Source organism: Bos javanicus, chromosome 18, assembly GCF_032452875.1.
Source record: "Bos javanicus breed banteng chromosome 18, ARS-OSU_banteng_1.0, whole genome shotgun sequence".
In the NCBI taxonomy this organism is placed as follows: Eukaryota; Metazoa; Chordata; class Mammalia; order Artiodactyla; family Bovidae; genus Bos; species Bos javanicus.
Genome location: NC_083885.1, coordinates 49,553,395 through 49,572,685, shown reverse-complemented (window position 1 = coordinate 49,572,685; position 19,291 = coordinate 49,553,395). Strand labels below are relative to the sequence as shown.

Here is a 19,291-nt window from a genome sequence, read left to right as displayed (position 1 = left end):
GGTTGAGATCCCCTGGGGAAGGAAATGGCAACCCACTCCAGTATTTTTGCCTGGGAAATCTCATGGACAGGCGAGCCTCGTGGGCTACAGTCCATGAGCTAGCAAAAGAGTTGGATACAGCTTAGCGACTAAACAACAATAACAACTTGGGCATAGGGATTCCAAAAACCAGGCTCACTGATTCAGTGGCCCTAGGAAGGGAGTCCTGGACAAAGAGACCCTCGGAGGCAGGGCCTGAGAAATGAGATCTCCCAAGACCAGGGTGTTAGGCACAGGAATCCCAGGGAGATGGAGTCTGGAACAGAGGGCTCAGCAGGCTATGAGACTTAGAAAAAGGGGCTCCGGGGTCAGGCTCTTAAATGCTGGGACCTCTGAGGTTAGTTTCCCACCAGAAAGTTCATGCAGTACATTGGTCTGGGGCACAGAGACCACCAGGACCCGGGTTTCCATGCAGAGCCTCCAGGAGGCTGGGGGCCCAGGTGTGAGGAAATCTGGGTGCTAGGGACCTGGGACACAGAGGACCCTTGGCTGTGGGTATCCTTAGGGATGCCCGCAGGGCTGGCACAGGGACCAGGGACCCCTGTGGTCTCAGACCTCAGTCCTCTGGGGCTGAGGTCTTAAGCAAGGGGACCCCAGAGTCTGGTCACAGAGGTAGGGACTAGAACCTGTGTCTTGGGGCCTGAGTCTCAGAAGTGGGACCTTTGACAGGGTCTTGGACACAGTTTCAGACATGGGAGCAGGGGCACCCTGGGCCTGGTCTCAGAAATGGCAGACTGGGGGCCAGCCTCTCAAATGGAAGGACCCTGGAACCTGGTCTTCCCCCCCGCCCCCGCACCCCAGGAGCCCTCAGAGCTGGTGTCCCGGCTGATTCTGGGAAGAAACTGGCTTTCCACTTGGCAGCCCCTCAAGGTCCTCTCTCCTCTGTCCCCAGACCCGTGCCACAGTGTGACATGTCGGCCACAGGAGACGTGCCAGAATAAGAATGGCCAGGGCGTGTGCGTGCCCAACTACCAGGCCACGTGCTGGCTGTGGGGCGACCCACACTACCACTCCTTCGACGGCTGGAACTTTGACTTCCAGGGCACCTGTAACTATGTGCTGGCATCAACCGACTGCCCAGGGAGCAATGCCCAGGGCTTGACACCCTTCACTGTCACCACCAAGAACGAGAACCGGGGCAACCCCTCAGTGTCCTATGTGAGGCTGGTCACCGTGACCACCCTCAACACAAACATCTCCATCCACAAAGGCGAGATCGGCAAAGTCCGGGTAAGGCTGGTCCCAAGTCCCCAGGTAGGGTGGGAAGGGTCCTGCTGGTCACAGATGGGGAGCTCAGGGCTCTCTCTCTTCACTTAGTCCTGAAACAAAATAGCAAGAGCAATGATAATTACATCACCCCACTACTGGGAATTAAATGAGTCTAGCCCTTCATTAAGGGCTTTAATGTAGGACTTCAGAATTTGCCTTTTTAGACATCCGGGTTTGAATCCACCCTCTCTTTATGAGATGTGTGATATTGGGCAAATGACTTGACTTGGTGGGCCTCAGTCTCCTCATCTGTGAAATGGGCATCATAGCAGGCACTGCCCCACAGTGAGTGATGCACGTAGAGTGCTCAGCTGAGGGTCTGACCCAGGTAAGCACCCTTGATTGTTTGCGAGGAAACAAATGAGAGGCCCCGAGCCTCAGACATGGAGAGAAATTCAAGGAGATCTGGAGAGAGCAAGATGGGCTGCCCTTTCTGCCCAGAATAACGGAGATGCAGATTAGTGGCAGCTCACAGGGAGAGAATGATTTATGGAACAGAGTAGGCACTCGATAAACCATGGTGAGTGAGTGGCAGAGATGGCCAGACACACAGAGATGCACAGGAAATAAGGAGAGAGGGAGGGACTAGGTGAGTAAGACCCAGAGAAAGACCAGAGAGATGGACCCAGAGAGAGACAGTAACACACACACACACACACACACAGATGCAGAGAGAGATAATGCACAAGTGAGAGAGACACAGAGAAGGGAAGAGGACCCAGAGAAAGAATAAAGGGAGACAGAGTGCGAGAAACTCAGAGAGAGAGACCAGAGAGAGCAGTAGGTCCAGATGTAGAAAGAGAGACAGAGAGGGAAGAAGGGAGGGAGATGGAGATCAAAAGAGAAACCCAGAGAAAGCCATGGGGTGGGCTTTCATTCTCCAGGGCCTGGACTAGAGCAAACCTCCATAGTGTTTGTCAAATGACTCTATGAGCAGCAATCATGAGGAAGGCCTTGGCAGCTCCCAGCCACGGCGGGACGAGCGAGGGAGGCAGGGGGCCAGATCTGGGCCTCCGCATCTCCAGTGACCTGGTTTGCCTCCCGCCCTCCTCTCCCCCCAGGTGAACGGTGTGCTGAGGGCACTGCCTGTCTCTGTGGCTGACGGGCGGCTTTTGGTGACCCACGGTGCATCCAAAGCAGTGCTGGCCACTGACTTCGGGCTGCAGGTCACTTATGACTGGGACTGGCGAGTGGAAGTGACGCTGCCCAGCAGCTACCACAGCGCCGTATGTGGGCTCTGCGGGAACATGGACCGCAACCCGAGCAACGACCAAGCCTTCCCCAATGGCACCCTGGCTCCCTCCATACCTATCTGGGGCGGCAGCTGGCGGGTTCCAGGCTGGGACCCACTGTGCTGGGATGAATGTCAGGGGTCCTGCCCGACCTGCGCTGAGGACCGACTGGAGGAGTACGGGGGCCCCGGCTTCTGCGGACCCCTGGCCCCTGGCTCCGGAGGCCCCTTCGCCGCCTGCCATGACCATGTGGCCCCCGATAGCTTCTTCAAGGGCTGCGTTCTGGATGTCTGCCTGGGCGGTGGGGCCAAGGACATACTTTGCCAGGCTCTGGCTGCCTACGCTGCCGCCTGCCAGGCCGCTGGGATCGTCATTAAGGACTGGAGGACGGAGGCCGGCTGTGGTGAGCACTGGGGGGACAGAGCAGGAGCTGCCGCCAGGGGTCCCAACACTTTGGAGCTGGTTTGATTTCATTCCAGTCCTTTTGGGTCTGTTTGTTTGTTTCTCTTTGTCTTGCCGTGTTTGTTTTTGTCTCTCACTCTCTTGGCCCTCGTCTCTGCGTCTGCCTTTGGTTGTCTGTTTCTCCTCTTCTCTCTTCCCATCCCTGGGTCTTCCATCGTCTCTAATTCTGTTCATCTTGGTCTCTCTCTGGCTCGTCCCACCCTATCCTCAGACCCCACCTCCTGAAACCATTCTCTCTTTCTTTCTCTTCATCCACCCACAGAGCTCCCCTGCCCGGAGAACAGCCACTACGAGCTCTGTGGCCCACCCTGCCCAGCCAGCTGCCCATCTCCCACGCCCCCCACCAGCCCTGCCGTATGTGAGGGCCCCTGCGTGGAGGGCTGCCAGTGCAACTCAGGCTTCGTGTTGAGTGCCGACCGCTGCGTCCCCCTGGAAGGCGGCTGCGGCTGCTGGGCCAATGGCATCTACCACGAGGCCGGCAGTGAGTTCTGGGCTGATGCCACCTGCTCCCAGAGGTGCCAATGTGGGCCCGGAGGTGGCTCGCTGGTCTGCAAGCCTGCCAGCTGCGGGCTAGGTGAAGAGTGTGCCCTGCTGCCCTCAGGCCAGCATGGCTGCCAACCTGTCAGCACAGCTGAGTGTCAGGCCTGGGGTGACCCCCATTACATCACCCTGGATGGGCACCGATTTGACTTCCAAGGCACTTGCGAGTACCTGCTGAGTGCGCCCTGCCATGACCTACCTGACGGGGCTGAGAACTTCACCGTCACGGTAGCCAATGAGCACCGGGGCAGCCAGGCCGTCAGTTACACCCGCACTGTGACCCTGCACATCTACGGCCACAGCTTCACCCTCAGTGCCGGCTGGCCCCGGCAGCTGCAGGTGAGCAGTCTGTGGACCAGCACGTGCCAGCCCTGGGGTTGCCTGGGATAGTTAGGGGTCTGCCAATTCCCTGACTGCCTTTCACAGGCTAAGGGGGCAGATGGAGGGGTTCACAGTAGGGGGTTTGGAACAGCGGCTTCCCCATGTCTAAGCCTTAGTTTACTCCTCTGTGAAATGGGTCTAAGAAAAGTATCTGCCTTAGAGGGTAGTGTGAGGAGCCAATGATATCCTGTCAATAAAAAAAAAAAAAAATTAGTTCAGTCATGTCCATCTCTTTGCGACTCCATGGACGGTAGCTCACCAGGCTCCTCTGTCCATGGGATTTTCCAGGCAAGAATATTGGAGTGGGTTGCCATTTCCTTCTTTAGGGTATCTTCCCCACTCAGGAATCGAACCCGGTTCTCCTGCATGCAGGTGGATTCTTTACCACTGAGCCACCGGGGAAGCCCTCGTTATTACTGCTACAACTATTAACTATTACAAGGAGGGGAAGGTGACGCGCACAAGGTGTCTCCGCCCCAGCCCCCAGTAGATAGTGAAGTCAAGATTCTAACCTGTGCCTCCGACGTTCAGTAACCCCCACTCCCACCCCGCCCCTTCAGGTGGACGGCAAGCTGGTCGCCCTGCCCTTCCAGCTGGACTCCCGTGTGCACGCCTACTTGAGCGGTGCCGACGTGGTGGTGACCACCGCCTCCGGGATCTCGCTTGCTTTCGACGGAAACAGCAACGTGCGCCTGCGCGTGCCGGCGGCGTACGCGGGCGCCCTCTGTGGCCTGTGCGGGAACTACAACAAGAACCCCAACGACGACCTGAACGCGGTGGAAGGGAACCCCGACCGCTGGCAAGTGGGCGGCGCCGCGGGCTGCGGAGAGTGCGTGCCCGGGCCGTGCCCCAAACCCTGCACGCCCGAGCAACAGGAGCCCTTCGGCGGCCCCGACGCCTGCGGCGTGATCTCGTCCCCCGAAGGCCCGCTGGCTCCCTGCCACAGCCTCATTCCGCCCGAGCAGTACTTCCAGGCCTGCTTGCTGGACGCCTGCCAGGCTCAGGGCCATCCAGGAGGCCTCTGCCCGGCCGTGGCCGCCTATGTGGCAGCCTGCCAGGCCGCTGGGGCCCAGCTCGGCGAGTGGAGGCGGCCGGACTTCTGTCGTGAGTAGTGATCCATGCACGGTACACATAGTGGGGTCTCTCCTCCTACCCTCTTTGCTGGGCTCTGAGACAAGAGCCTTCTCCGTAGGGCTTAGGCACCATCCCGCCTTCCCTTAGCCTGTGAAAGAAATACCTTGGCATTCACACACTGGAATATACCCAGTGACATACTGCAATGGGAGAGACTCATACATGTGGCTAGAAACCCTGGGTCCAGTTGTTGTTCAGTCCCTAAATTGTGTCTTATTCTTTGTGACCCCATGGACTACAAAGCACCAGGGTTCCCTGTCCTTCACTATCTCTCAGAATTTGCTCAAATTCATGTCTGTTGAGTCGCTGATACCATCCAACCGTCTTGTCTTCTGTCGTCCCCTTCTCCTCCTGCCTTCAGTCTTTCCCAGCATCAGGGTCTTTTCCAGTGAGTTGGCTCTTCACCTCAGGTGGCCAAAGTTTTGGAGCTTCCGCTTCAGCATCAGTCCTTCAAATGGATATTCAGGGTTGATTTCTTTTAGGGTTGACTGGCTTGATCTCTTTGCTGTCCAAGGGACTCTCAAGAGTCTTCTCCTGCACCACAGTTCGAAAGCATCAATTCTTTGGTGCTCAGCCTTCTTTACGGTCCAACTCTCACATCCGTACATGACTACTGGAAAAACCATAGCTTTGACTAGATGGACGTTTGTCAGCAAAGAGATGTCCATATCCAGTCCAGTACACTGTCAGGATTTATGCACTCAGATAGACTGGGGTGACTGATCACCCCAGTAGATTCTCTCAGTTACCTCTGGTCAGAGAGACCTAGAGAGCTACACCTCGTCAGATGCCTCTGTTGGTGGTGGTGGTGTTTAGTTGCTCAGTTGTGTCTGACTCTTTGCAACCCCATGGATTATAGCTCTTCAGGCTCCTCTGTCCATGGAATTCTCCAGGCAATACTGGAGTGGTTTGGCATGTCCTTCTCCAAGGGATCTTCCCAACCCAGGGGTGGAACACAGGTCTCCTGCATTGGCAGGCAGATTCTTCACACTGAGCCACCAGGGAAGCTCCAGATGCCTCTAGACTGTTTTGTTTTGTTTTGTTTTTTAAACAGGGTAATGCACAGGGTCAGATAGATTTCGTCTCATAACCTCAGACAGGGCCTCCTCTGGTTAGAGACACTTGGTCACATTTACACAGAGACACACGTAGGCAGATATACCTATCTGGTGGAATCAGGGTGGAATCAGGACCCTGACATAGCCCCAGGAAGATACATACAGGTTCATGGTCCGAGAATCCTGGGCAGTTCCCCTCAGGCAGATCTCCTGGTCACGTTTATCCTGTCGGCTTCACCCAATGATACACGTGTGGTCAGAGTCAAACACTGACAGACCCTGTCAGAGAGACTGTGAGAGGCTTCCAGATCAGACATCCACAGGCAGGCATACTCAGATGGATTCATACCCCAAGATGCATCTGGCCCCACACCCCAGCAAGATTCACACCCTGAGATACTCACGGTCGGTTCTAATCCTGCATATCTTGGTCAGATATATGAGGTTGGAGTCACCCAGTCAGACCGACTTGATCTTTAGAAATACTTGAGCAGGTTGTTACGCAGCCTGGCTAGAGAGACCTGCTTCCCAGATCCCCACACTGAATCCCCCATTGGCCGTGCTGGGTCAGACACCCCACTCAGATCCCTGGACAGATTCGCTCATGAGATATCCCAGGCAAAACACACAGAGTCACCCCAGCAGCTTCTCCCGCTCTGTAACTCCCCGGCGTCCTCCTCCCTCACGCCCTGCCTCCTTCCCCTCTTGTCCCCGCAGCCTTCCAGTGCCCTGCCCACAGCCACTACCAGCTCTGTGGTGACTCCTGCCCTGTGAGCTGCCCCAGCCTCTCAGCGCCTGAGGGCTGCGAGTCCACCTGCCGTGAGGGCTGCGTCTGCGACGCCGGCTTCGTGCTCAGCGGAGACACCTGCGTGCCTGTGGGCCAGTGCGGCTGCCTCCACGAGGGCCGCTACTACCCGCTGGGCGAGACCTTCTACCCGGGCCCTGAGTGTGGGCGGCACTGCCAGTGTGGACCCGGCGGCCAAGTCAGCTGCCAGGAGGGCGAGACCTGCAGGCCCTACGAGGAGTGCCGGGTGCAGGACGGCGTCCAGGCCTGTCGCCCCACCGGCTGTGGCCGCTGCCTGGCCAATGGGGGCGTCCACTACATTACCCTGGATGGACGCGTCTATGACCTGCATGGCTCCTGCTCCTATATCTTGGCCCAGGTCTGCCACCCACAGCCTGGGGACGAGGACTTTACAATTGTGCTTGAGAAGAATGCAGCTGGAGATCCCCAACGTGTGGTGGTTACTGTGGCCGGCCAGGTGGTGACCCTGGCTCGAGGGCCGCAGGTAAGTGGACCCGGCCTTGCCCTGGGGGGGTCTGAGGAGGAGAGGGCCTAACCTAGGGATTTTGAGAGCGATATGAACCCAGTGCAAGGGGACTAAGGAGGACATAGATCTGTCCTGGGGGCCTGAAGGAGACATGGCCCCAGCCTTGGAGACTGAGGAGACATTGTCAGCCTGGGGTCTCTGAAGGGAGCATACTCTGCCCTGGGAAGTCTCTGGGGGACATGGCCTCACCCTAGTGGAACTGAGAGAGAGTCTGTAGCCTGGGAGTCCGAGGGGACAGGCTGACCTGTGCTTCTCTGAGTCCCTGACCCACCTGGCCCTTCCATCCAGGTCACTGTGGATGGTGAGGCCGTAGCCCTGCCCGTGGCTGTGGGTCACGTGCGGGTGACGGCCGAGGGCCGGAACATCGTTCTGCAGACGACCAAGGACCTGCGGCTTCTCTTTGATGGCGACGCCCACATCCTCATATCCATCCCTTCCCCCTTCCGCAACCGGCTCTGCGGGCTCTGTGGCAACTTCAATGGCAACTGGAATGATGACCTTGATCTGCCCAGCGGCACCACGGCCCCCAGCGTGGATGCCTTTGGAGCTGCATGGCGGGCACCTGGCTCCTCCCAGGGCTGCAGCGAGGGCTGTGGACCCCAAGGCTGCCCTGTGTGCTCAGCAGAGCAGACGGCACCATACGAGAGCCTCGAGGCCTGTGGGCAGCTCCGGGATGCCAACGGCCCCTTCTCAGCCTGCCACGCGGCGCTGAGCCCCTCTGAGTACTTCCGCCAGTGCGTGTATGACCTCTGTGCCCAGAAGGGCAACGTCACCTACCTCTGCCGCAGCCTGGCAGCCTACACAGCGGCCTGCCAGGCGGCCGGCATGGCTGTGAAGCCTTGGAGGACAGACAGCTTCTGCCGTGAGTGTCTGGGGACCCCTGGGAGGACTCCGGCTCGGGCTCGGGGCCCCCTGTTCTGTCTGCATCTCAGGGGCAGGGCCCCAGTTCCTCCCTTAGCACACTCTGCTCCTGGCTTCACTCCTGCCCGGCTGACTGGCCCTTCTCAGACTCCTTTCAGGGGCCCGCTCTCCTGAAACCTTCTCTTACAGTTCTCAGGGCCCTTCCTGGACATCTGTGGTGATTTGGGAGGGTGGGTCGGGCAGGTCAGGAGGTCACACAGTAAAACTTGAGTCTCACCCAGGCCCCCGCCCTACCCCCGCCAAGATGGGACCATCACCCCTTAGATCCTTCAGGACAAGACTGCAGGCTCCTCAGACTCCTAGCCCAAGACCTCTTAGCTAACCTCCAGTCAGGGCTTATCTGTTTCCTTCAAACCCCCAGGACAGGGCTGTGTTTCCTTAGACTCTCCTGGACACAGCAGTGGCCACTCATGACCCCAGGCCCGAGCTGTGTCTCCTTCATTCTTCTCAGGGCAGGACCTACACGCAGGCAGTGGACACTGTCTGTCTCCCTCTCTGACCTCTCTCCTGACTGCCAGCCTCATGGGTCTAGTGACCTCCTGAGCATTTTCCACTAGGTGACCTTAGGGGGCCCTCACACACCTCCTGTGTTCCCATGTGACATCAGCATTTCACCCCAAACATAATCTTCTTATTTTTCAACCTTGATCGTCATCTCAAGGCAGCCACACCATCCACCCGTTGCTTAGCCAGAGCCCAGGCCCTCACTATGCGTGCTTCCCCTGGGTCCTCACAGCTCCCATCCTGGCCCTGACCTTCTGTCTGTATTTCCCCTGATCACACTGGACCATCACAGTCTGTCCCACTGACATGAGCCCCACAGGGCAGGGGCTGGAGCTGTGTGTCCCCAGCACCGGCAGCTCAGATCCAGGTGTGCAGCGGGTCCTGTTCATTTCTCAGCGAGCAGCCGTGACCCCACCCTGCTCCTTTCTCTGCAGCGCTCCAGTGCCCCACCAACAGCCACTACTCCGTCTGCACACGCTCCTGCCAGGGCTCCTGCGCGGCTCTCTCTGGCCTCACGGGCTGCACCACCCGCTGCTTTGAGGGCTGTGAGTGTGACGACCGCTTCCTGCTGTCCCAGGGCGTCTGCATTCCTGTCCAAGACTGCGGCTGCACCCACGATGGCCGATACTTGCCGGTAAGGAGGAATTTGAAGTGGGCAGGGAGGGTGGAGGAGCTTGAGGGTCAGAGGTAAAGAACCCGCCTGCCAATGCAGGAAATGTGGGTTTGATCCTTGAGTCAGGAGGATCCCCTGGAAAAGGAAATGGAAACCCACTCCAGTGTTCTTGCCTGGAGAATCCCATGGACAGAGGAGCCTGATGGGCTGCAGTCCATGGGGTCACAAAGAGTCAGACACGACTGAAGGGACTAAACAGCAGCACGGAGCTTGAGGTGGACAAGGAGGATGGAGGAGCTTGAGGGAGACTCAGATTTTCTGTATTTTATTTTTTTTAAAAACTTTTTATTTTGTATTGGGGTATAGCCAATTGACAATGTTGTGATGGTTTCAGGTGGACAGCAAAGGGACTCATTCATACATATACATGTATCCATTCTCCCCCAAACTCCCCTCCCATCCAGGCTGCCACATCACATTGAGCAGAGTTCCATACAATCAGTCCTTGCTGGTTATCCATTTTAAACATAGCAGTGTGTACATGTCCATCCTGAACGCCCTAACTATCTCTTCCTCCCATCCTCCCCCTCGGGAACCATAAGTTCATCCTCTAAGTCTGTGGAGACTCAGAATTTCTGTGCTGATCCCCTCGAGGATGGGGACAGGGAGGCTGCCACATTTCCCTGCTGTGACTCAATGCTGGTGAAGTCCCCATATTAGTTTCCTATGGCTGCTGTGACAAATGACCATAGCTTGATGCCTTAAAACAAGAGAAATTTATTCTCTTGTTTAGTTATAGAGGCCAGAAGTCAGAAACCAGAATAGGTGGGCCAAGATGACAGCTCTAGGGGGAAATCTGTTTCTTGTCTCTCCTGGCTTTTGGTGGCTGCAGGCATTCCTTGGCTTACGGCCTTGTCTTTGGTTGTTTTTGGTTACCCCGGTGGCTCAGATGGTACAGAATCCTCCTGCAATGCAGGAGACACAGGTTTGGTCCCTGGGTTGGGAAGATCCCCTGGAGAAGGAAATGGCAACCCACTCCAGTAGTCTTGCCTGGGAAATCCCATGGACAGAGGAGCCTGGCAGGCAAAGAGTCAGACAGGACAGAACGACTAACCCTCACTATTTTAGTTGGTGAGTTGGGTCCAACTCTTTGCGACCCCATGGACTGTGGCCCGCCAGGCTCCTGTGTCCATGGGATTCTGCAAGCAAAAATACTGGAGTGGGTTGCCACTTCCTCCTCCAGGGGATCTTCCTGACCTAGGGACCAAACCCAAATCTTCTGCATTGGCAGGTGGATTCTTTACCACTGGGCCACCTGGGAAGCTCTTGGCTTGTGGTCACATCACTCCAATTTCTGTTTCCATGTCACATGTCCCCCCGTCTTTGCTGTGTGCCCTAAAATCTCCCTCTGCCTCCTGCTTCTAAGAATACACTTGACTGTGTTTAAAGCCTGCCAGGATTAATCTCTCCATCTCAAAATCCTTAATCACATCTGCAAACACGCTTTCTCCATGTAAGGTGACATTGAGTAGCTCTAGGCGTTAGGACCTGATATCTTTGTAGAGAGGGTGATATTGGACCTACTGCAGTCCTCTGTGTGAGCCTCATTTTCTCTATCTGTAAAATGGGGTTAACCATCATCCTTGCACCCTGGGTGTCTGAGGAGCCAGGGGTGATTGAAAGGCACTCGCTGAGCTGGGCCTCACCCTCCACATTCATCACACCCAGGAAAAATAACACTAATTTACAGCAGTGTAGTAGGTAGCACTCTGGAGAGGGAATCGGCAACCCACTCCAGTACTCTTGCCTGGAGAATCCCAGGGGCAGAGGAGCCTGGTGGGCTGCCGTCTCTGGGGTCACATAGAGTCGGACACGACTGAAGTGACTCAGCAGCAGCAGCAGCAGCAGTAGGTAGCACAACTATGGCCATTTAACAATGGGAATTGAAAGTTAAGAGCTAATTTATTTTTGTGATGGATTTTTTAAAAAAATTATTTCATTTTTGGCAGTGCTGGGTCTCTGTTGCTGCTCGGGCTTTTCTGTAGTTGCGGCAAGTGGGGGCTGCTCTCTAGTTGTGGGGCACGGGTTTCTCATTTGGTGGCTTCTCTTCTTGCAGAGCACAGGCTCTAGAGCACACGGGCTTCAGTAGCTGTAACATGTGGGCTCAGTAGTTGTGGCTCCTGGGCTTTAGGGCACAGGCTCAACAGTTGTGGCACACAGGCTTAGTTGCTCCAAGGCATATGGGACCTTTCTGGACCTGGAATGGGGTTTGACACAGGTTTGTGTTTCCTGTATTAGCAGACGGATTCTTTACCACTGAACCCCTAGGGAAGCCCATGATTGATGTTTTTGGAGCTCTCACTATGCACTAAGTTGGTTATAGATGTTAAGTCATTTGATAGTCACAGCAATTCTGCAAGACACGGACTATTATGTTCCCCATTTTACAGATGACAAAGAGAAGTCAGCTCAAGGCTACCCATTAGCAAGGGAGGAGTCTGGGGTTCATACCCCAGCAGCCTGGACTTACCTCTGAACCATGAGGCTGTCCTGCTTCTTCAGAAGCATGTTTGTCAAATAAAGGAAAGATAGATTACCGCATTCCTTCCCCATTCATCCCAGGTTTTTGTTTTTTTGCTGCATGCGGTCTTTAGTGCAGCATGCAGGCTTCTCTCTTGTTGTGGCACACAGGTTCTGTAGTTGCAGCATGCAGACTCAGTTGCCCCACAGTGTGTGGGATCTTGGTCCCCCGACCAGGGATTGAACTCGTGTCCCGTGCATTGCAGGGCAGAGTCTTAATCACTGAACCACCGGGGAAGTCCCTCATCCTAGTTTTATTAATAGCAGAATGGTAGCCTGGAGGGTCTAGAAGTGCAGGACTTCTTGGAAAGAAGATGCCAAACAAAAAAAAAACAAAAAACTGTTCACAATTCTGCAGCTCTGCTGTTTGGCCTGGGCTCAGCAGGGCAGTTCTTCTGCCATCCCTGGGCTCACTCATACTTCTGTAGTCCCCCAGTAGGTCAGCTGAGGGTTGGCCGTCCCTCTTCCATGAGATCTCTCCTCCTTGGGTGGGCTAGCCTGTGGTGGCTGGACAGGGTTCCAAGAAAGAGTAGTAAAGCTGTCGGGTCTCTTGAGGTCCAGGCTTGAACCTGGCACAGCGTTGCTTCTGCTGCATTGCAATAACCAAGGCATAGTCTTAAGTCCAGCTCAGATTAATGGGAAAGGGGAAATAAACTCCATTTGTTTCTTTTTTAAAAAACACTCTTTCTTTTTTAAAAAATTTATTTATTTTTGGCTGTGCTGGGGTTGAGTCTTCATTGCTGCACGTGAGCTTTCTGTGGTTGCAGTGAGCAGGGGTTACTCTTCATCGTAGTACCTGAGCTTCTGCTGCGGCAGCTTCTCGTTCTAGAGTACAGGCTCAGTAGATGCGACCCACGGGCTTCGTTGCCCCTCAGCATGTGGGATCTTCCTGGACCAGAGGTCAAACCTAGGTCCCCTGCATTGGTTGGCAGACTTATCCACTGCACCACCAGGCAAGTCCTAAACTCCATTTCTTAGAGGAAGTTACTGCAGAGTGACCCCGGATGGATGCAGAGGGTGGAAGGTGGTGGCCGTGTTTGCAGTCCACCGCACCTTGTCACCTGCCCCTTTCTGTGCACAGGTGAACTCCTCCCTGCTCACCTCGGACTGCAGCCAGCGCTGTTCCTGTTCCTCAAGCACCGGCCTGACATGCCAGGCAGCCAGCTGCCCGCTGGGCCGTGTATGCGAGGTCCAGGCTGGGACCCGGGACTGCTGGGTGCCCCATGGCCTCTGTTCCCTCTCTGTGGGTGCCAACCTCACCACCTTTGATGGGGCCCACAGCGCCGTCAGCTCCCCTGGTGTCTACGAGATCTCTTTCCGCTGCCCAGGATCACAGGAGACTGTGCCTTGGTACCGTGTGGTTGCCGATGTCCAGCCCTGCAAAGGCAAAGTGGAAGCCGTGGCCCGGGTTCATATCTTCTTCCAGGACGGGCTGGTGACTGTGACCCAAAACAAGGGTGTATGGGTAAGCCAGGACACAGGGACTGTGTCTCCCCTGGGCTTTGTTCTTCCTGTTGCAGTGTGCCTACGTTCCTTGTGCCCTGTCTGTCCTAACGTCTGTTTTCTTCACAGATCTCTGCAATTTGTTTCTCTGGGTTTGTATTTGTGTCGATACTTCAAACTTAGTCCCTCTCTTCTGGCTGAGTTCTTGAGGAGCAAAAGCACAGTCAAGTAACTTACCCGTTTAGATGTTAGTGTTAAGCAAGACTCTATGGTTTCAAGTGAGAGAAAACCAATTTCAGAGTGCCTTGAGCAAAACTGAATTTATCAGCCCATGTAACTAGAAAATCCAGGGACACAGCCTCAGGAGTGGCTGGATCTAGGTGCCCTGGATTTGTACCTCTGTGTTTAAGACTTGCTGATCACCAGTCAGCTTCATTCTCTGTGACTCCCTCCAACATACTCATGAAACAGGGATTATCATTATCTCCGTTTACTCAGAGGGGAAACCAGGGCCCAAAAAGGTGAAGTCATTTACTCAGGTCACTCAGAGAGTACCTCAGAGATCCAAGCCTTGAACCCAGAAGCACCACCCATGCCCTGAACCACTTTGATGGCAATGGAGTGCTGGTGGTGACGGTGTGGACACAGGGGACCGAGATAGACTCCAGGCGCAGTGCTCGCTCAGTGGGACCGTTCTTTGAACTCCGTCAATTCCAGGCCACTTTCCTCTGCCCTCAGCTGTGTTTCAGCTTGCTCTCAGGGTCCCCTCAGGCCTGTCACTGTTTGTCTCCTGAGTCCATTCCAGCCCAGATGGGTCCTCCCTTCTGTCCCTTGACTTCCACTGACTTATCACTGTCTTGCATTTGCCAAACTCCACAGTTCTCACCACCCTGATTCCAAATGTCTAGAGAGAGTCTCTCTGGCCGAACTGAGGGCTGATGAGGACTCATAGTCTGCTCCGCCATGGCCTGTGTCATAGAGCCTCATGACCAAACACAGTCGTCAGGCTGCTCTAAAGCTCCCGTGTCCTGTTTCCATGGCCTGTTCTTGGATTGCAGCGCCATGCACCGGTGTCTTCTAGGTCCAGTAGGGGTGTAGCCCGTGCTCCACACACCCCTCCCCCAGGGGATGCTCTGCATTCCTCCCCCGTGCAGGGAGATGGTCCGAGACTCAGCCCTGCTTTCAGCAGGGAAGCTTGTGTTCTCTCTTTAGCATAGTCTAGATCAGTCACTCTTTCTCTGACTGACTCTCTGCTGGACCCATAATTCAGGTGAACAGGCCCCTACTCTTTTGTTACGTTGAATATGTTTTTAATTTTTGTATTGGGGTGTAGTTGCTTTATAATGTTGTGTTAGTTTCTATTGCACAATGAAGGGAATCAGGCATATATATATGTGTGTCCCCTCACCTCCCTCCCACCCATCTAGGTCGTCCCAGAGCACCTAGCTGAGCTCCCCACACTATCCAGCACGCTCCCGATAGCGGTCGGTTTTACACGTGGCAGTGCGTAACGGTCAATCCCGACCTCCAGTTCATCCCACCGCCCTCCTCCACGTCTTCATGTCCATTCCCTGTGTCTGCGTCTCTATTCCTGCCCTGCAAATAGGTCCATTTGTACCCTTTTTCTAGATTGCAAATCCATGCATGAATATATTTCTTTTTCTGACTTACTTCTGTCTGTGTGACAGACTCTGGGTCCATCCGTGTCTCTACAAATGACCCAATTTCATTCCTTTTTATGGCTGAGTAATATTCCCTTGTGTATATGTACCACATCTTCTTTATCCATTCGTCTGTTGATGGAATTTAGATTGCTTCCATGTCCTGGCTCTTGTAAGTAGTGCTTCAGTGAATGAACACTGGGGTACATGTGTCTTTTTGACCTACGTTTTTTCTCTGGATATATGCCCAGGAGTGAGATTACTGCAGACCCCTACTCACAACCTTCCTTTGCTCATCTGTCCAGAAACAATTCTCTACATAGCAGACAGATGCTGTAGAAATGTGAATCGGATCAGGCCATTCTGCTGCTTTAAACTCTGCAGCGACTTCTCAGAGCAACATTCCAAACTCAAGCCACCTCCCTTCCATGGCCTGCAAGACTTTATGCGATCAGACTCCCGCTGGCCTCGCCAACCTCATCGCCTCCAGCTCCTTCCTGAGCTCAGGGGCTGTGCTGCTAACAGGCCGAGCTGGCCTTTATGCTGTTCACACAGTGGACCACGCTTGTTCCCACCGCCGGGCTGCTGCGTTTCCCCCTGCCGCAGTACTCTCCTTCCAGATTTCCTAAGCTTCTGCTCCTTCTCATCCTTCAGATCTCAGTTCCAGTCTCACCACTTCTACAGAGAGACCTTTCCCAACGCCCTACGGAAGCTCTCCCTCTTCAGCCCAGCCTCTGTGCGGTCATTCTGTTTTATCCCCTTGCAGTGCTAGTCACTCTCTGAAGTCATCCATTATTTCTTCGTGTTTGTTGACGTGCTCCCTCACTGGCATACAATCCTCAGGTGGGCAGGGATCCTGTTCCCCTCGGTCGTCACTTTGTCACCAGTACCCAGATCAGGGTCTGGCCCCAGGAAGCAGCTGGTTTTGTGACCCGCCTGGTCCCTCTGCACCAGGCCATGTGCTGGGAACACAGATAACTCAGTCCCACTTCTTATACCATCTAAGCTTGCAGCCTGCTGAGATTTCCCGCCCGCCTCTCCAGCTGTCCTTCACAGCATCCATCCATCCTCCTCCTCTCCTCCTTCCACCTGTCCTTCCTTTTTGCCTCCCTTCCTTCCCCCTCCATTCCTTCCTTCCATTGATTCACCATCCGTCCATCCATCCACCTCTTCAGATCTGTCTACTTATCTTTCTTATCTACCTGACTTTCCAGTCATCTGGCAGAGGAAGTGTCACATACAAAAGCATTTTGAAAAAAAGAAACTTTTCTTTGAAAGAAGGCTCTCCAGGGAGTCTAACTTTACAAGGGTTAACTCATCAGAGAAAACAGACAACACTTATTTAGAAGAAAAAAACTCACCAGGTTACCACGGTTACTGAGTCCACAGCCTGTGATGGACAAACGGTCATTTTCTCACATGGTTATTACACTGGCGAGGTCATGACTTGTCTTCAGACATCAGCATGGCAAAAATAAGGGATGAAGTTGCCTTGTTAGGGAACCAGTAACTTAACAGGACATGCTCAAGGGTTCTTTTTATTTTGGAAACTAGAATTAGACAGGATGATGCTGGGGTTTGACTCGTTGTTTCTCTCTCTGGTGCAAGTGCCTCCCCCCAACCCCAGGTGCCTTTGGAATGTTGTGTGCACACCTACTTATGCGTTGATCCATCTCTTCATCCATCCACTCTCCGTGCTTCTATCCATTCATCCACATCTCTGATTATCTTAGGTGTTCATCTCTCCATTTGGTGCATCCATCCGGGCCTTATCTCTTTCAGCATCTGCCTCTCTGTGTTTGCTCCTTGGACTCGTTGTCTTCCTTGGGGTCTCCTTTGTTGTAACAACCAGCTTCTCTGTAGTTCCAGCCTCACCTCTGTGTTTCACGCACCTTTCCCCCCGCCAAAACCACCAGGTGAATGGTCTCCAAGTGGGCCTCCCAGCTGAGGTGTTAACATCTGTGTCCGTGAGTCAGAACCCTGACGGCTCTGTGCTAGTCCAGCAGAAGGAGGGGGTTCAGGTGAAGCTTGGCGCCGATGGGCAGCTGGCTGTGGTGGTCAGCGATGACCATGCTGGGAAGCTGTGTGGGGCCTGTGGAAACTTTGACGCGGACTGGAGCAACGATTGGCCTAACTCCCAAGAGACAACGTTGGAGAATTGGAAAGCACAGGACTTCTCCCCATGGTAAGGGATACAGCTCGGAGGCCAGGCTTCTTGGACCAGGGGCACCTGCGTCCTCACGGGAAGGGGGAAGTCAGGGTGGGCGCTCCGTCTACAAAAAGTGCTAAGTGTCTGTGTCTCACAGTCAGGACTGATCAGTCATCCACCGGGAAGGAAGACTGCAGGACCTGAAGCCTCTGGAGGCTGAGGGACGCACTCTGTCATTGCATGTGTCCCTCTGCTCTGCCCCTTTGCTGAGCCACCGAGGCCAACCGGAAAAGCATTCAATAAATATCTTCGATTAAATTGCACACCAGTGTGTCTGTCTCATGTCTGCTTATCCATGACCTTCCTTCCTGTACATGCGTGCTTGCTAAGTAGCTTCAGTCATGTCCTACTCTTTGCGACCCTGTGGACTGTAGCCTGCCAGGCTCTTCTACCCATGGGATCCAGGCAAGAATACTGGAGTGGGTTGCCATTCCCTCCTCCAGGGGATCCCGACTCAGGGATCAAACCTGAGTCTATTACATCTCCTGCATTAGCAGGTGGGTTCTTCACCACGGAACCACCTGGGAAGCCCCCCCTTCCTGTGCATCAGGTGTCAGATGCCTGGGGAACCTGGCATATGATGAATATTTACTGGCAGGTGAGGGGACGGCTGGATGGAGACAGATAGATAGATTGGGAAAGATGTAGATGGGGAAATGGGAAAATGGGCAGTTGGATGATTAGAAGAATGGATGGATGAGAAAATGAACATTTGGATGGAGGGAAGAAGTAGAAAATGAAAATATCAACAGCTTCTAACTTTATAATCTGGGCACGGTAATTTCTCTGCCACTCAGTTTCTTCATATGTTTTAGTCCACTCAGGTTGCTATAACAAAATATCGTAAAATAGGTGGTTTATAAACAACAAACATTTAAATTTCGCACAGTTCTAGAGCCTGGGATCCCTGGTGGCTCGAACAATAAAGAATGTACCTGCAATGTGGGAGACCCGGGTTTGATCCCTGGGTGGGGAAGGTCCCCTGGAGACGGGAATGGCAACCCAATGCAGTAGTGCCTGAAGAATTCCATGGACAGAGGAGCCTGAAGAACTAAGGTCCATGGAGTGGCGAAGTCAGACACGACTGAGCAACTAACACTTTGACTTTCACTAGGGCCTGGGGAGTCCAAGAGCAAGGCATCAGCAGATTTGGTATCTGGTGAGCGCCTGCTTTCTGGTTCATGGATGACCATCTTCTCATGTGTCCTCACTTGGTGGAAGGGCAAGGGAGTTCTCTGGGCCTCTTTTATAAAGGCAGTAATCTCATGCATGAGGGCTCTACCCTTATGACGTCTCACCCCACCAAAGTCTTCATCTCCAAATACCATCACATTGGAGGTCAGCTTCCGACACAGGAATCTTGAAAGGACGCAAGCATTCAGCCAAAAGCATCATACTTAAAGTAGAGCTAAAGATAGTCCCTACCTCACAGAGTTGGAGTGAGGACTTAAGGTGTTCGTCCAATCTACGCATCAAAAGCTGAAGTCTCTCTTCTGTCCTAACTCTCTCTCCTGCCCTGCCTACACTAGTCTCCCCCACCTCAGTGACTATCACTGCCAAACCTCAGTCAGAACATGGGGAGTTATTCTTGATTCTTCCCTCATCTTTGCCCTCCACTCTGTTCATCAAAGCATCTTTTTGGATTGTATTGAAACATAACTGAAATCTGCCTGCCTTTCTTATCACGCCCACTGTCACCACCTGGTTCAGCTGGCATCATCATGCGTACCATCTGCTCCTCCCCGCCTGTAATTCATGCTCACAGCCACTAGAGGACTCTTCTTTACCTATAAAGAGTACCACTGGCTATTGATCATAATAAAATCAAATTCCTTCACCTAAAAGGCCCCTGCCAATCTCTTATTTTTAAAAAGTATTTATTTATTTATAAATAAAGAGAATTGGACCACAAAG

At 53.9% G+C, this 19,291-nt stretch overlaps 1 protein-coding gene across 4 annotated transcripts in view; it reads left to right on the top strand.

The window, feature by feature from the left end:
* FCGBP (Fc gamma binding protein) overlaps window positions 1–17,640 on the top strand; it is a 58,125-nt gene extending 40,485 nt beyond the window's left edge. For all 4 annotated transcript variants that reach the window (XM_061388274.1, XM_061388275.1, XM_061388276.1 and 1 more), the window contains 10 exons: window positions 932–1,269; window positions 2,370–2,943; window positions 3,265–3,881; window positions 4,484–5,027; window positions 6,833–7,404; window positions 7,735–8,308; window positions 9,306–9,505; window positions 13,146–13,529; window positions 17,085–17,353; window positions 17,475–17,640. In XM_061388274.1, the coding sequence (XP_061244258.1) occupies window positions 932–1,269; window positions 2,370–2,943; window positions 3,265–3,881; window positions 4,484–5,027; window positions 6,833–7,404; window positions 7,735–8,308; window positions 9,306–9,505; window positions 13,146–13,529; window positions 17,085–17,353; window positions 17,475–17,484 (4,082 nt within the window). In that variant the 3' untranslated portion in view covers window positions 17,485–17,640. The remainder of the gene's footprint in view (window positions 1–931; window positions 1,270–2,369; window positions 2,944–3,264; window positions 3,882–4,483; window positions 5,028–6,832; window positions 7,405–7,734; window positions 8,309–9,305; window positions 9,506–13,145; window positions 13,530–17,084; window positions 17,354–17,474) is intronic.
* The last annotated feature ends 1,651 nt before the right edge of the window (window positions 17,641–19,291 follow it).